We start from the raw sequence: 13871 nt of genomic DNA on the forward strand, positions 1-13871 counted from the left end.
GTGACCCTGTAGAGAGCAGATCCTCTGCCTGATGCTGGGATCAATGACTTCGACTGAGCACACGCCCATCATCCCACCACACGTGGGACAGACTCACTATTCATGTCCTCTAGAGTAAAAAGTGCTGCATAACTTGCACACAGCTAAATGAAATAAACAGTGGAATTATATATTTTTTTCTTTCGTGCCATCACCTAAAAATACAGCAAATGCAATCTATAATATTTATCTTCAATTTTTTCTCATAGTTCAGTTACAATTCTCGATTATTGGGATTTTACATGTTTCTTAAATATTTAAAATGAATCAAATAATATATTTCAGAAAGTTATTTCTGTCATGTATTCAAATGACTGTGATGCAAATGATGCGTTTTCAGTTTGCTGTCCAGATGTTTCACAGTCTTCTTGTCTTGTAGTCTTGTGGGTAGAAAGTTGCTCTCAGTTTCCCACACTGGCTCCTTGGATGCTGTGGTCAATGAACAACAAAAGGACTTTGAATGGAGCTTTTGTGACTGATCCTGGATGTGTGTTGTAGTAGAAACAGAGCCTGACATCACCAACCATCTGGAGGGAAAGAACACCATTGGCTGCCTCTGACAGTCTGTAAAGTTTCAAATTCTGATAAAAAGGGTGTAATAAAAAAGGTACTTCAATTGATTTTTCTAATTATTTTTCCACCTTCTAATCGATTAAGTACATTTTGTCCCTCCACTCATAATTGTGCCGTTGTATCATCAACTAGATCAAGGTTTCAGCTCTATAGATGAGGGTGGGAGGTTGAGGCAGCTGCTTCCTGAAGTGTGCCAAATCCCTTTGGAGAATAATCTGCTGCTGCTGGGGTTAAGGATAATGATCATGCTAAACTCTCATCTCCACAGTTTTCACACACTCTATCCATCACAGTAAGCTGTGTGCCTAATTCCAAATGGACCATACCTTTATTTTTTCTTAGTTTTCTTACATTGTACAACTCCAAAACATTTAATTTCAAACATATATAACATCAAAATTGGTTGTATTGGAAATAAGTGCAGAAATCACATATGTCATTTAAATATTCAAAAAAATCCTACATATACTAAGGTCAGTAAGGGATACTGTGGTCATATTCTCTCTAAATATTATGAGGCTGTAAACCTGTAACAAACCAAATATACTATATATCTTAAATTTCCAATCACAATCGTTTTTAAATTTACCTCATTGATATAAAGGTATTGCACAGATTAGCCGGGCAATTCTTTTTTTTATCATGATAAGAAAACAACATTAAAAAGTGTTGTTTGAAAAGCATTTATCTATGATTTAGATTAATTTAGCATATTTGGAGCCAGAGTGTCTTTTAATCTGTATCCCTTCAGGGCAAAGGTCTGGATCTATTGTCCCACATGGCTCTGTGAGTGAGATTCCTCTGGTTTCCCACACTCTGCCTTTTCGCTGGAGGAACAATAGAAGTGTGTCTTATCATGCATCTCATTAGATACACTGTCAGACCTCTTTAAAGAGGGAAAGGATTTACTTAAATGTTTTTACATCAAAATACCTGAAACCGACAGTTTTAACTAAAATCATCTTGCCTCAAAAAATATTTTGAAATGTCCATTTTGTCATTTGGTCTGCTGACTTGACTTAAGGCAAACACGTGACATAATTTCATGAAAAATGTGAAAAAAAGCACAACAGAATTTACTCATTTGATAATATTTTATAATTTGATTCAGAGTACACTGGTGGTTTCTAGAGTTTGAACCTGGTTGGGGCTTTACTGTGTATAGTTTAGCCTACATGTTTGTCCTGTGCCTGGGAGGGTTTTCTCAGGGTGCTCCATATTTAGTCTTAAAACAAGGATAACATGTGTGAATGATTATCTGCCTCTGTGTGTCCGCCCTGTGATTGACTGGAGACCGGTCCAGACTGTACCTGCCTCTTGCAATGTCCGCTGGTAGCAGCACCAGCCCTCACAACTCTCTAAAGGATAAGTGGTAATGGTAATGATAGATGGTGACAAATACTGAGGAGGCTACATTTAATCTTGACGTCTGAATTCAAATGGCAAATTTTTGTTTTGTCAAAATAATCACTTTTTCATCAACATAATGATGGCAGGAAGAGAAAATAACTCAAGAGCAGACATTTTTCATCTTGCAGTGTTTGTTTATTCAACAAGTCACAATGAGCAACATAAAGTATAAAGTTTGAACTAGAGGTGATGATACATCACAACAACAACTTGTAGATTTCTACAAGACACACTGTACTCAGAGAGAGTAAAGGAACAACTGTCTTTGTAAAAGACAAAGGATTTACAGTATGTGAGGACACAGTACTCACTGTACTTTACAATGTTTTTACAAATGGATTCAAACATTTGAACTTAATGAAAAAAACACAAAGTAGTAAAAACTGACCTTACAACAGATCATATTGTTCTTGATAACCACTGAATTCAATCAATTATGAAATGTAAAAAAGACATTGTCACTGGAAAACTGTGACAGTGTGACAATAAACAGACCTTTTACAATGGAAAGATAAACATACTGATCTTAAAACAGATCATTTTTCAATTATCACATAAAGTGAGGGAAAGTCCATTAAGACAAAATGTAAAAAGGACAATTCATATTTTTTATCAATTCAAAATCATCAATAACTATCCAGAGGTAATAACCATCTCCATGCAATATATCGTACGAACACATGACGTGCAGTGAAGCATTAAAGTGTCACAGGAAAATTGTGACATTAACAAAATCTTTTAGAAAAAAAAGATAAACATTTGGATCTAACAACAGATCAGTTTCGAGTAATAAAGATTAAAGTCCATTATGATAATATGTCCAGGAAACAGAACATTGAAAGTTTCTGATCAAAATGATCAATAACATGAGAAAATAACAAATGTTACCAGAGCTTATACCACCAATACATGAAGTACAGTGAGGTATGATAATAATTGCTGATGCAATCAGATTTGGTTCAAAGTTTCTGATCAAAATGATCAATAACAATCAATTCTATAGAGAGAATCTGATCTCTGCTGGCTTCATCCCTCCTATTTATAGTCCCACATCTCCATATGAATGTGTGGGTCTTGGTCTGGTTGGAGTTTCTCACAGTCTCAACCAATCAAAGAGCTTGGTGACACAATAAGGGATGTGGCACACTTAATGCTGTTATTACCTGGGGGACAATGGTTAGATCTCAGGGGAACAGGTGTTGGACTGGGGGGGTGACGGAGAGAGAGTCACAGAGCTCTCCGTGAATCTGGGAAAGTGGTGACCCTGTAGAGAGCAGATCTGCTGCCTGATGCTGGGATTGAGCACACGCCCATCATCCCATCACACGTGTGAGGGAAGAACATTCGTGGTGTTATGTAATTAATGACACGCAGGATGAAACAAAAATAGAAACAACTAAGTTGACTGTTTTGTTTTTAACTAGCACTTTATTTGAGCCAAAAAGTAAAATATAGGAGATGAAATCACTCTCTGTAATTGACATTTTAGTTAATCAAATCTTAAATTTTTCTTCATTAAAAATGCACCATTGTTAAAAACTACATTGTAAGATGTTCTAAAACAGTGTGATGCCCTCGCATGGCACTTGAAATAAAGTAAAGACAATAATCACGCTGGTGTCCAAATGTAGCACAGTCTTTTGACACGTGCCTTGTAGTCAGTGTGAGTAACAAGTGGAGCTCAGTTTCCCACACTGCCTCCCTGTATGGTGTGTTCAATGAAGCACAACGGGATTCCTGTGACAGATGCTGGCTGTGTGTCTGACATCATCAGCCATCTGGAGGGAAAGGATGCCATAGGCTGACTCTGGACAGTTTGTTAAATTCAAAATTTTGGTAAAAAATCTCTTATAAAGTGTCACCAAAATCATCTATCATCTCATTTTCAGTTCCCAATCATCATCATACTAGATGGTGAACCTCCATTCATAATCATGCCTCATTACTGACCAACTGGATCAAAACTTCAGCTCTCATAAGGGTGGGAGGTTTCCTGGGGGGCAGCTGTTCCTGGAGTGTTCCACTTCCCTTTGGAGAATTACTGCTGCTGGTGGGAGGGATGTCTTTCACACTGAACTCTTACCTCCAGCGCTTTCCCACACTCTGTCTATTAGCACTAAATAGGCATGTGCCCTTCCACAAATGGACCTTTGAAGGCCCCTGATAGCAAGCAGCATTTAAGCCAATAGCTGGGACACATAACATTCAATGAATCTAGAGTAGTATATTTCTGAACATAATGAGGTGGAAACACTGGATGTTGAAAATCTCACCAGTGATTTGCCTGAAAGATATGAATGATATAAAAAAGTTGAATGAATTTTAAAATCTCCCAAGTCTCGTGACCTGTTTAATGTTTGAACAATGAAGTATGTAAAATGCTTACTCTTTAAGTAACAACCATACTTGAAACGTTTGGGCTTACAAATGTGAAAATTGGTAATATTCAACTAAAGCAGACAAATAATAATAAATAGAAAATTCCACAAGAAATTGTAACTGTGAGCTTGACTTTTACCTGTTCTGATACTTGGTGCACATCCCTATGCTAAAGTATAAAGTAGTAAATGCTGAAGTTGGCTAGTACTAGTAGAAGTAGTAGTAGTAGTAGTAGGAAAAAGGCTTAAGTATTACATGATAGACCAGAGGTGTCCAATCCTACTCCTGGAGAGCTACTGTCCTGTATATTTTAGGTTTCTCTCTGCTCCAACCCACCTGAGTCTAATGCTCTGCTTGTTATCAAGCATCTGGAGCTTGATAATGAACAAAGAACAGAACAAAACATAGATGTGTTTGTTTATTTATAAGTAAATTCTCCCCTTCGTTCCTTTTCAAGAAAATGATCTGTGACCTTGTTGTACCAACCAGGCATCTTTTACAGGGACTTGACCAGTGTCCTCTCAATGGCCAGCAGAGCTAGGCCCTGGTCCATTGTGTTTCAGGTGTAAGACTTGAGCTGCTTTAAACAGGAGGAGCTCCTCTCTAGACCTGCAAATAGAGCTCAAACCGTTGCTACTAATGACAACAGTTTGTACAGCTGAGGCATTACACTGTCCAAATCCATGTCTTTCAGAAACAGCAAGAAATCACACTGCTTTCCCCTGTTGCCCTGCAAGTGTTGGTTTGAATAAAGGACCTGAAGTACAGACCTCATCCTCCCTGAATCAAAGAACTGGCCATAACTTTTCAGGACACTCTGAAACGCCTCTTCTAGAAACACTTATCTCATATTATCAAATTTCCCTGGATTGACTAATTCTAAGAATCACATGCTTTCCAAATTTGCAAAACTCCAAGGTATGTGCTCTGAAAGATTGTCTAGGATGGTCATGTGCAGTTTTCTGTAGTGCTCCTTGGGATCCTGCAGTTGTGACAGACGGCGCTTTCTCAGGGGCTCAGTTTGTGGGTCTGATGTGAGATCTGCTGCTTTGGCATTGACAGCCTGAAAAGCCCCCCTCTGACCTCTTCTCTTTGACATAAGCAAGAAGAGACCCAATTCTTTTCTTGCAGTAAAGAACATCCATAGACCTCTGCTGGACAATGTCAAACACCACATCAGTCTCAGAGAAGATTTGTTCATACAGTATGTGTACAACATGAACGCAAACTCAAAATCCTCCAGAATCATCAGAAAGCCTTTGGCACAATCTAATGTGTCATCATCCATGGGCTTACCTGCAATGATCTTCACAAAATTCTCCAGGAGGGCATCATAATTGTTTGCCACAGTGCTCCGTGATTCCAATAAGTAGGTGCGTTTCTGGTCAACCTTGAGCAGCCTGCAGACTCATGAAAAGATGTGCTCTTTGAGGATTTTGAGAAAAATGTGGCAAACCCAGAGAAAAAAAAATTCTGCACTCAGATAAGCATTTAGCCCCCTGAAATAGCACGAGATTCAGTCTATGTGCATAGCAATACGCAAACATTGCACTGGGGGCTATTGCTTTAACTTTGGCCTGCAAACCATTGAGAGCTCAAGCCATGACAGCAGGCCCATCCTAGATTTGTGCCACAAGTTTCTCCCTGAAATTATAGCCCTGTATGTTCTCATTCAGGACTTCAAAAACAGACTGAGCATCTCTTCCCCCAGAAACATCAAAAAATCCAATAAAGCGCTCCTGAATTTTACCTGCACTATCCACATAGCGAACAATGTCAGAGAGTTGGGCACAGCAAGCTATAGCAGTTGTCTCACCCACCTGCTGTGCAAAAAAGGGAGCAGCCTGAATTTAATCTTTGACCTCATCAGAAACAGTGGCTGAAAGAGTACTGATCAAGTCGTTTTGGATTGAATGGGACATCCCAGAAAACACAGCTGATGGCTGTAATTGTGTGGCCAGGACAGAGTCATATTTTGCTAATGCTTCTGTAAACTCCCTGTAATTCCCCTTGTTGGATGATTCACCACTCTCGTTATACCCACTAAATGACAGCTCCTGATGGCCAAGCAAGGAAGTCACATCAATAAGGCGGTTTAGAAAAGCCCTGATTTGTTTGACTGTTTCATTATGTTTTGCTTCTTGAATGCAAGCAACTTCATTTATTGCATGTTCAACCCTAACTCTGCCCAGGCAACTTAACCTCTCACATGCACTTACATGTTCATATCTTTTTTTCATGCCTTCTGTATGCCCTATCAAAGTCAGATAGATCCCCAAAACCCACTTTTGACCAGCACTTTCAGTCAGCCAGCTCACCTTGTTATACCAGGACACCTGAAAAAACCTTTTTATATAAATCAATCCTAGGAGTTGATCTGCCCTGCTGTTTAACTCTAACATTCTCTTCGTTAGGAAGACTATCAAATGGCTTTGTGTACAATTGCCAAAATCCGGTCGACAACATTCATATTATCTGCCATGATGTGCAGCTTGCTAATGCTAGAAGCTGGAGCTGCTGCACCAGGGTACTGTAAAGCATGTCGCCTGTGAGTGTGAGTGATCGTGACTTATCGCCTCTGGTGCAGAGCATTTAAAGTTTTTAACATACTGTATTTTAGCCTATGTTACCTGAGTCTAATGTTCCGCTCTATCAAGCAGCTGAAGCTTGATAACGAGCAGAGCATTAGACTCAGGTGTGTTACAGCAGGGAGAAACCTATACTGAAGAGGCTACATTTAATCTTGATGTCTGCATTCAAATGTCAAAAATAATCACTTTTTCATCAACATAATGATGGTAGTTAGGGAAAATAACTCAAGAGCAGACATTTTTCATCTTGCATCTTTGTTTATTCAACAAGTCACAATGAGCCACGTAAAGTTTTGAAGTTTCAACCAGAGGTGATGATACATCACAACAACAACTTGTAGATTTCTACAAGACACACTGTACTCAGAGAGAGTAAAGGAACAACTGTCTTTGTAAAAGACAAAGGATTTACAGTATGAGAGGACTCAGTACTCACTGTACTTTACAATGTTTTTACAAATGGATTCAAAAATTTGAACTTAATGAAGAAAACACAAAGTTGTAAAAACTGACCTTACAACAGGTCATATAATTCTGGATAAGCACTGAACTCAATCAATTATCAAAATGTAAAAATGACATTGTCACTGGAAAACTGTGACATTAAACTAACCTTTTACAATGGAAAGATAAACATATTTTTCAATAATCACATAAAGTGAGGGAAAGACAATTATGACAAAATGCCCATAAAAAGGACAAATTTATTTTTTGATAAATTCAAAATCATCAATACCTATCCAGAGGTAATAACCATCTCCATGCACTATATTGTACCAAAACATGATGTTCAGTGAGGCATTAAAGTGTCACGGGAAAATTGTGACATGAAGAAAATCTTTTAGAAAAAAAAGATAAACATTTGGATCTAACAACAGATCAGTTTTGAGTAATAAAGATTAGTCCATTATGATAACATGTCCATAAAACAGGACAGTGAAAGTCTCTGACCAAAATTATCAATAACATGAGAAGATAACAAATGTTACCAGAGCTTATACCAGCAATACATGAAGTACAGTGAGGTATGATAATAATTGCTGATGCAATCAGATTTGGTTCAAAGTTTCTGATCAAAATGATCAATAACATGAGAAGATAACAAATGTTACCAGAGCTTATACCAGCAATACATGAAGTACAGTGAGGTATGATAATAATTGCTGATGCAATCAGATTTGGTTCAAAGTTTCTGATCAAAATGATCAATCACATGAGAAGATAACAAATGTTACCAGAGTTTATACCACCAATACATGAAGTACAGTGAGGTATGATAATAATTGCTGATGCAATCAGATTTGGTTCATGCAACATGCATGCCAAGATGTTCTCTTTCTCAACTTGAAAGATATTGGTGGCGTCATTTCCTCAGGAAATGTCATCTTACACAAAGAAAACTAACAAAATACCTCCTCAGTGTCAAAGAATTGAGTTTCAGTCATTTTTGACCAATATGGTCATGTCAGTTTGTCTGGTAGTAACTCCAGTGTGTAGGTGTCTACCACGGCCTCCAGAGGGCACTGTTGACTGGACTCTTGTCTTTGGTGATGCTGGTCTGGACTCTGGAGCTCAGAAGAGAGAAGTCAGCCTGTCCCAGGTTGTTATCACAGGAAGACTGCAGCTTGTTGAAGTGGTCCATCAGTCTTCTCTGGGACTGTGTCTTCACCTTTTCTTTGGACAGGAAGTGTGTCACCTCGTGGACACACCTGGAGTAGCCCTGATTGACAGCTGCTGAATGCTGCTGCAGTCGTCTCAGGACACAAACGGTCATCTCCAGGATGTCTGCTTTTTCCATCTTGGAGTCTGGCTGCTGTTTGAGGAACTCTGGACCCAGGAAAGACTTGAGCTGCTCAATGCTGCTGTTGATTCGCTCTCTGCGTAACTTCTCCACCAGAGGCTTTCTGAGCTGCAGAAAGAAGAACAAAGTCATGAATAAACTTATTCTGGAGTATAGTGTTAGCATGAACTGAGACGACGTCTCATTGACAGAATTTCAATCTTCTTGAATCTTCAATTTACCTTGTGGGTCCGAGTCAGATGCTCCTCAGAATTGGTCATTGCTGCAGTGATTGTAGGTGCCAGGTCTGGTCTCTGTGCTGTAGAGGTCTCTGTAGACAGAATCTGATCTCTGCTGGCTTCATCCCTCCTATTTATAGTCCCACATCTCCATATGAATGTGTTGGTCTTGGTCTGGTTGGAGTTTCTCACAGTCTCAACCAATCAGAGAGCTTGGTGAGACAATAAGGGATGCGGCACACTTAATGCTGTTATTGCCTGGGGGACAATGGTTAGATCTCAGGGGAACAGGTATTGGACTGGGGGGGTGATGGAGAGACAGTCACAGAGCTCTGTGTGAATCTGGGAAAGTGGTGACCCTGTAGAGAGAAGATCTGCTACCTGATGCTGGGTTCAATGACTTTGACTTAGCACACGCCCATCATCCCATCAAACACGTGGGACAGACTCACAATTAATTTCCTCTAGAGTAAAAAGTGCTGCATAACTTGCACACAGCTCAATTAAATAAACAGTGGAATTATATATATTTTTTTCTTTTGTGCGATCACCTAAAAATACAGCAAGTGCAATCCATAATATTTATCTTCAATTTTTTCTTCATAATTCAGTTACAATTCTCAACTTTTGTGATTTTACATTTTTCTTAAATATTTAAAATGAATCAAATACTATATTTCAGAAAGTTATTTCTGTCATGTATTCAAATGACTGTGATGCCCATGATGCATTTTAAAAGTATAGTTTTTTAAACTTATGAAGAATAATCAGTTTGCTGTCCAGGTGTTTCACAGTCTTCTTGTCTTGTAGTCTTGTGGGTAGAAAGTTGCTCTCAGTTTCCCACACTGGCTCCTTGGATGCTGTGGTCAATGAACAACAAAAGGACTTTGAATGGAGCTTTTGTGACTGATCCTGGATGTGTGTTGTAGTAGAAACAGAGCCTGACATCACCAACCATCTGGAGGGAAAGAACACCATTGGCTGCCTCTGACAGTCCTTAATGTTTCAAATTCTGATAAAAAAGCTATTATAAAAAGGTACTTCAATTGATTTTTCTAATTCTTTTTCCATTTTCTAATCGATTAAGTACATTTTGTCCCTCCACTCATAATTGTGCCGTTGTATCATCAACTAGATCAAGGTTTCAGCTCTATAGATGAGGGTGGGAGGTTGAGGCAGCTGCTTCCTGAAGTGTGCCAAATCCCTTTGGAGAATAATCTGCTGCTGCTGGGGTTAAGGATGATGATCATGCTAAACTCTCATCTCCAGTTTTCACACACTCTGTCCATTCAAAGAGATGAGTCTGTTGCATATCCAAATAGACCTTCTGAATATTATTATTATTTTTTCTTTACACATGGTGCAATTGTTCCTCTCAACTTTATTCCTTTGTTGACATTGTACAACTCATCAGCATTTCATTTTTAACAATGTAACACCAGAATTGTCTGTGTTGGAAACCAGCGCTGAAATCATGTATGTCATACAAATATTCCAAAACCCTGTATTGTTAATACAACCATGAACACTGAGGTCAACATGTGATACTGTGGTTTAATTCTGTCAGAAAAACACTGACCTGTGTGGCATCGATGCTGATCAATGTTTTCTTTTCCAGTGTCTTGTTTTCAGTCACAAAATATCATCATCATCATCATCATCATCATCATCATCATCATCATCATCATCATCATCATCATCATCATCAACATCATCATTATCAAGCTGGTATCCTGAAACAAATCAAATATTTCAAACTACAAACAGCACTCTAGTTTTAAAATTTAGCTCACTGACAAACTTAAAGAACGACTTTGGCAGGGATGTTTTTCTCAACACAACGAAACATTGACATTAATCTATGATTTGAAAGAAGTTAGGAACTTTACATATTTGGAGCCAGAGTGTCTTTTAATCTGTGTCCCTTCAGGGCAACGGTCTGGATGTATTGTCCCACAGAGCTCTATGAGTGAGATTCCTCTGGTTTCCCACACTCTGCCTTTGCACTGGAGGAACAATAGAAGCGTGTCTTATTATGCATCTCATTAGATACAATGTCTGTCCTGTTTGATGGTTAACTTTAAACTTTTTACATTAAAACACCTGACACAACAGTAATATGAACCTAGTGGTACAGCAAATGTACTTTTTATCATTTGGTTTGATGAACTGACTCACTGCATTGAATAGAGTGACATAAGATTAATAATTCCTCCTGATCAAACACATTTCCTGAACTACATTCCTATGCTTAGTTTTACACTAAACAGATATACAGTATTATGGAATATCAATTTTTGTGTGTGCTGAATTGTATCTTGATGTGTCAGTCAAAGGTAGGAACGATGGAGACCTGTATCAATGAGGTGAAAATGAAAAAACAATATGAGACAAGCAGACATTTTTCATCTTGCAGTGTTTGTTTATTCAACAAGTCAAAATGAGCGACATAAATTATAAAGTATGAACTGGAGGTGATGATACATCACAACAACAACTTGTAGATTTCTACAAGACACACTGTACTCAGAGAGAGTAAAGGGACAACTGTCTTTGTAAAAGACAAAGGATTTACAGTATGTGAGGACACAGTACTCACTGTACTTTAAAATGTTTTTACAAATGGATTCAAACATTTGAACTTAATGAACAAAGCACAAAGTAGTAAAAACTGACCTTACAACAGGTCACATTGTTCTTGATAACCACTGAATTCAATCAATTATCAAAATGTAAAAAAGACATTGTCACTGGAAAACTGTGATAGTGGGACATTAAAAAAACCTTTTACAATGGAAAGATAAACATATTGATCTCAAAACAGATCATTTTTCAATAATCACATAAAGTAAGGGGAAGGTTCATTATGACAAAATGTCCATAAAAAGGACAATTCATATTTTTGATGGATTCAAAATCATCAATAACTATCCAGAGGTAATAACCATCTCCATGCACTATATTGTACCAACACATGACGTGCAGTGAGGCATTAAAGTGTCACAGGAAAATTGTGACATTAACAAAATCTTTTGGAAAAAAAAGATAAACATTTGGATCTAACAACAGATCAGTTTTGAGAAATAAAGATTAAAGTCGATTATGATAACATGTCCATAAAACAGGACAGTGAAAGTTTCTGATCCAAATGATCAATAACATGAGAAGATAACAAATGTTACCAGAGCTTATACCACCAATACATGAAGTACAGTGAGGTATGATAATAATTGCTGATGCAATCAGATTTGGTTCAAAGTTTCTGATCAAAATGATCAATCACATGAGAAGATAACAAATGTTACCAGAGCTTATACCACCAACACATGAAGTAACGTGAGGCATAATAATTGCTGATGCAATCAGATTTGGTTCATGCAACATGCATGTCAAGATGTTCTCTTTCTCAACTTGAAAGATATTGTTGCTCCTCAGTGTCAAAGAATTGAGTTTCAGTCATATTTGACAAATATGGTCATGTCAGTTCGTCTGGTAGTAACTCCAGTGTGTAGGTGTCTACCACGGCCTCCAGAGGTCACTGTTGACTGGACTCTTGTCTTTGGTGATGCTGGTCTGGACTGTGGAGCTCAGAAGAGAGAAGTCAGCCTCTCTTAGGTTGTTATCACAGGAAGACTGCAGATTGTTGAAGTGGTCCATCAGTCTTCTCTGGGACTGTGTCTTCACCTGCTCTTTGGACAGGAATTGTTTCACCTCTTGGACACACCTGGAGTAGCCCTGATTGACAGCTGCTGAGTCCACAGGTGGATGCTGCTGCAGTCGCCTCAGGACACAAACGGTCATCTCCAGGATGTCTGCTTTCTCCATCTTGGAGTCTGGCTGCTGTTTGAGGAACTCTGGACCCAGGAGAGACTTGAGCTGCTCAATGCTGCTGTTGATTCGCTCTCTGCGTAACTTCTCCACCAGAGGCTTTCTGAGCTGCAGAAAGAAGAACAAAGTCATGAATAAACTTAGTCTGGAGTATAGTGTTAGCATGAACTGAGACGACGTCTCATTGACAGAATTTCAATCTTCCTGAATCTTCAATTTACCTTGTGGGTCAGAGTCAGATGCTCCTCAGAATTGGTCATTGCTGCAGTGATTGTAGGTGCCAGGTCTGGATCTCTGTGCTGTAGAGGTCTCTGTAGACAGAATCTGATCTCTGCTGGCTTCATCCCTCCTATTTATAGTCCCACATCTCCATATGAATGTGTGGGTCTTTGTCTGGTTGGAGTTTCTCACAGTCTCAGCCAATCACAGAGCTTGGTGAGACAATAAGGGATGCGGCACACTTAATGCTGTTATCGCCTGGGGGACAATGGTTAGATCTCAGGGGAACAGGTGTTGGACTGGGGGGGTGATGGAGAGAGAGTCACAGAGCTCTGTGTGAATCTGGGAAAGTGGTGACCCTGTAGAGAGAAGATCTGCTGCCTGATGCTGGGTTCAATGACTTTGACTTAGCACACGCCCATCATCCCATCAAACACGTGGGACAGACTCACAATTAATTTCCTCTAGAGTAAAAAGTGCTGCATAACTTGCACACAGCTAAATTAAATAAACAGTGGAATTATATATATTTTTTTTCTTTTGTGCCATCCCCTAAAAATACAGCAAGTGCAATCCATGATATTTATCTTCAATTTTTTCTTCATAATTCGGTTACAATTCTCAACTATTGTGATTTTACATTTTTCTTAAATATTTAAAATGAATCAAATACTATATTTCAGAAAGTTATTTCTGTCATGTATTCAAATTACTGTGATGCCCATGATGCATTTTAAAAGTATAGTTTTTTAAACTTATGAAGAATAATCAGTTTGCTGTCCAGATGTTTCACAGTCTTCTTGTCTTGTAGTC

At 38.5% G+C, this 13871-nt stretch overlaps 1 protein-coding gene and 1 pseudogene across 2 annotated transcripts; both read right to left on the bottom strand.

Moving 5' to 3' along the window:
- Nucleotides 1–8493: 8493 nt before the first annotated feature.
- On the bottom strand, nt 8494–9136 carry LOC310948090 (transcription factor HES-5-like; annotated as a pseudogene). Its single transcript has 2 exons — nt 9015–9136; nt 8494–8901 (listed from the first exon to the last, which is right to left on the bottom strand). The product of its transcript is annotated as a transcription factor HES-5-like (transcript).
- Nucleotides 9137–12527: 3391 nt separating this feature from the next.
- Nucleotides 12528–13183, bottom strand: LOC310948089 (transcription factor HES-5-like; the record flags this gene model as incomplete). The annotated part of the gene is made up of 2 exons (XM_083915099.1): nt 12528–12947; nt 13061–13183. 2 exons carry the CDS (start codon nt 13181–13183, stop codon nt 12528–12530), a joined length of 543 nt encoding a protein of 180 aa, XP_083771225.1.
- Between the last annotated feature and the right edge of the window lie 688 nt (nt 13184–13871).

Source organism: Echiichthys vipera (genome assembly GCF_963691815.1).
Source record: "Echiichthys vipera genome assembly, chromosome: 6".
NCBI classification, from domain to species: Eukaryota; Metazoa; Chordata; class Actinopteri; order Perciformes; family Trachinidae; genus Echiichthys; species Echiichthys vipera.